We start from the raw sequence: 3,452 nt of genomic DNA, 5'->3' as shown, positions 1-3,452 counted from the left end.
TACAGTTACATTATATAACAGGCACCAGGAGTTTACCGGTATCCACCATTGTTTTTTCCTTTGTTTTTGTCCCCGGCCTGTATTTGGGGCTGGCCTTTATTTGTTCGTGTCGACCACGGCCCCGGCCATTATCGGAGACCCGGCTTTTAATTGACTACCGGCCACTATTAGAGGAAATACGGTATATAATGTTTTCTGTCTCTCTCTCGGCTAGGAGCATCCTTTGCTGGGTCAGTCGTTCTTTGTCCTCCATCCATGTAGAACAGAGGAGTTTATGAAGCCGGTGATGCAGGCGGCTCAGCAGGAACTCAGGTAGGATACAGGATACTCCAAAAAAGTCACATTTTACTTATTACTCCTTACTTATTTCAAAAGTACTGTCATTAGTTAGTTTACCTACTTTTCCGTTACACCCCCAATACTGGCAATCACATCCTCTCTTATCTTCTAAAATCAGGATGAGGCAGTTCCCTCTCCTGTGAACGATCAGGAGACCAAAAAAAAAAAACGATATTTTTTGTGTGTAACTTGAGTGATTTCTTGTATGCACATTAGCATGTATTGATGTGAAGCCACTCAAGCACTTTTTGTAGTATTACTTTATTTATTTTGTTAATTAGCATATTCAAATGAGCTAATATTTCATTAAATATGCACAATGTTTGTTTATCAGAACAATATTTCAGTGTCAGAGTGCATTTTCCTGTTTAATTCTGAGGAATAACTATATAGTTGCCATTTTTTATTTGTTATGTTTCCATGTAAAATACACCTTAAAATAGAAATGAAAAAATGAGAAAAATGTGGTTGTCATATCTACAAGATGAAAAAGTGTTTTGCATACAGGGAATATGTCTTTTTTTTTTTGTTTTCTTTTTTTCGCTAATTTTGTAGTTGATGAACTTGACTCAGCTGGTGTAAAAAGGTATAAATTAACTATTTATAGTGGCTTTTGATGATTGATTTGTATATTTTGTGTAGTTATAGAAGCAATTTATTATAATATCCCAAAATTGACCAATCAACAATTACCGTTTCCACCTGTGGTGCTTCGTTTTAAACTAAATACACCTTAGAAATATCCGTGCTGTCAAGTAAGACCCCGTTGTCCTTAATAGATACCTCTTGCAGCAGCAGTCAGTCAGTTTACTGACTGTGTGTGTGTGTGTGTGTGTGTGCGTTGGCTCGGCAGGCCGGTAAACTACGTGGTGACCTGGCTGAGCGTGGTGGGCCCACTGGTTGGCCTGGAGATCCCCCTGAGCTACTCCACCCAGTCCCATCCGGCCTCACACAGCGACACCACCCGGACCCAACCAGACTGAGGCCTCGCTGTCCTGCTGGCTCTGCAGATCTCTCTGCATCCTCTGCTGCCTCCATCTAGAAGTATGTCCTCACACTGAGAACAGACAATGATGCCCATGGTGTCTCTATCTGGAGTTTTTGATAAGGTGAACAGCAAGTAAAGTACCAAAACAAATCTGCGGACTCTGCACATATGTTACATCGTCTGTAAACTGACTATATTTGACAATGTGAATTGTTTTTTACAACGCCTAGACATATTATATTTATGGGTTTCTGTAGACCTGATGATCTGAATATGATGCACATTTTGCACATCATGTATATAAGTTATATATTGCATATATTATTATTTGTATAGTTTTTCACTTATTTTATTACGCATATTTCATATTAACCTCCACCAGCAGAATTTTCTGTCTCAAAAAGTTCTATTGCTGTTAATTTGCACACCTTCGTAATGCTGTAGGTCATATTTTCATACTTTTCATGCATACATTTCTCCAGTGTTGAAATTGTCAGTTGCATATCTTTAATACTCCCATTTTGCTCTATACAGTATGTATTTATATCCTTTTCTTATCCTGTTATTATTTGCTACTGCAACAAGCCAATTTCCCCTAGGGGATCAATAAAGTTTCATCTGAATCTCTTCAGTCGAAGTTCTCAGTCGATCTGGGAAAAAAAAAAAGGAAACGTTAATGAAGGACAAACAGCACCATCACCAAAATGTTTTATTATAATTTCACCTTGGTTATCTGACTGAAGTGTGTAATACTGAGAGTTTCCAACAGGAGTTGCCATGCCACCATTAGGAGGTCGCCTGCTTTATGTAGAATTGTCCCCCTCCTTCCCCTTGGCTCTTCACATGAGCTCCCACAGATCTGTTTTTATCATTGATCATTAAATAGCATTAGATAGAGTCAGGGACTGGACCATCCTATAAATCCTGTCGTCTCTGGTGCTGCTGCCACATTTGTTAGGTCTCTTGCAGGAGAAGAGATCAATTTAAATTTCAAAATATTTGTTCTCGGGCTCAATCCTGTGGCCTCTCAATAAATAACATGCATCCTATTTAAGGTCTAAATCCCCAAATATCTAGAGAGAAGGGCACTCGGAGAGCGCAGACCTCCGCCAAGGTTCGTGCTGTTATTGCTTGTTTGTGAGTCGGATCCGGATTTAATGGGTTCTTCCTTGGCCCATGCTACACCCTTCCACAAAGTTTCATGTACGGCTGCAACTAACGATTATTTTCATTGTCGATTAATCTGTCGATTATTTTCTCGATTAATCGATTAGTTGTTTGTTCTATAAAATGTCAGAAAATGGTGAAAAATGTGGATCAGTGTTTCCCAAAGCCCAAGATGACGTCCTCAAATGTCTTGTTTTGTCCACAACCCAAAGATATTCAGTTTACTGTCATAGAGGAGGAAAGAAACCAGGAAATATTCACATTTAAGAAGCTGGAATCAGACAATTTTCACTTATTTTTCTTAAAAAATTACTCAAACCGATTAATCGATTATCAAAATAGTTGGCGATTAATTTAATAGTTGACAACTAATCGATTAATCGATTAATCGTTGCAGCTCTAGTTTCATGAAAATCAGGCCAGTAGTTTTTCCGTAATCCTGCTAACAGACAAACAAACAGACAAACAAACAAACAAACAGCACCGAAAACAACCTCCTTGGCGGAGGTAATAAAAGTCCAGGACCTTCAAATACTACCTTTGATTTTGGCAATGTTTTAAGAATGTGTAGGGGAAAGTGAGTTTACTAATTCAATGAAACAACATCTAATCACCCTCATATCTAAGCCAAATAAGGATGCCATCTATTTACATAATTGGCATTACATTATTAAACTCAGATTACAAGCTTTTTTACGAAAAGATTAAAACTGCGTTTGAATGAAATTATCTCTTTCTCAGGCAAGAGTTATGAAAGTTAGGCACATCTCTAATAATATTTGCCTTGTTTTAGACATTTTGGACTGTGCTGAGATGATTGATGAGGAGGGAATTACACTGTTTTTGGACTTTTACAAAGCCTTCAGCACTCTGGAACATTCGTTCTACAACATTTTGAGTTTGGGGAAAAGTTTGGGAAGCTGATCCATACGTTTTATAGAAATATTAACTGCAACGT

At 38.1% G+C, this 3,452-nt stretch overlaps 1 protein-coding gene across 1 annotated transcript in view; it reads left to right on the top strand.

The window, feature by feature from the left end:
- Nucleotides 1-2,323, top strand: part of atg10 (ATG10 autophagy related 10 homolog (S. cerevisiae)) — a 3,924-nt gene extending 1,601 nt beyond the window's left edge. Inside the window, exons 5-6 of the mRNA XM_071530864.1 lie at nt 215-312; nt 1,193-2,323. Of these exons, the coding sequence (XP_071386965.1) occupies nt 215-312; nt 1,193-1,322 (228 nt within the window). The 3' untranslated portion in view covers nt 1,323-2,323. The remainder of the gene's footprint in view (nt 1-214; nt 313-1,192) is intronic.
- Nucleotides 2,324-3,452: the final 1,129 nt, after the last annotated feature.

This window comes from Centroberyx affinis, unplaced genomic scaffold, assembly GCF_046629955.1.
Source record: "Centroberyx affinis isolate AG114_WGS23_722 - 3 ecotype Tasmania unplaced genomic scaffold, CSIRO-AGI_Caff_v1 ptg001989l_1, whole genome shotgun sequence".
Classification (NCBI taxonomy): Eukaryota; Metazoa; Chordata; class Actinopteri; order Beryciformes; family Berycidae; genus Centroberyx; species Centroberyx affinis.
This window is presented reverse-complemented; position numbering and strand designations above follow the sequence as displayed.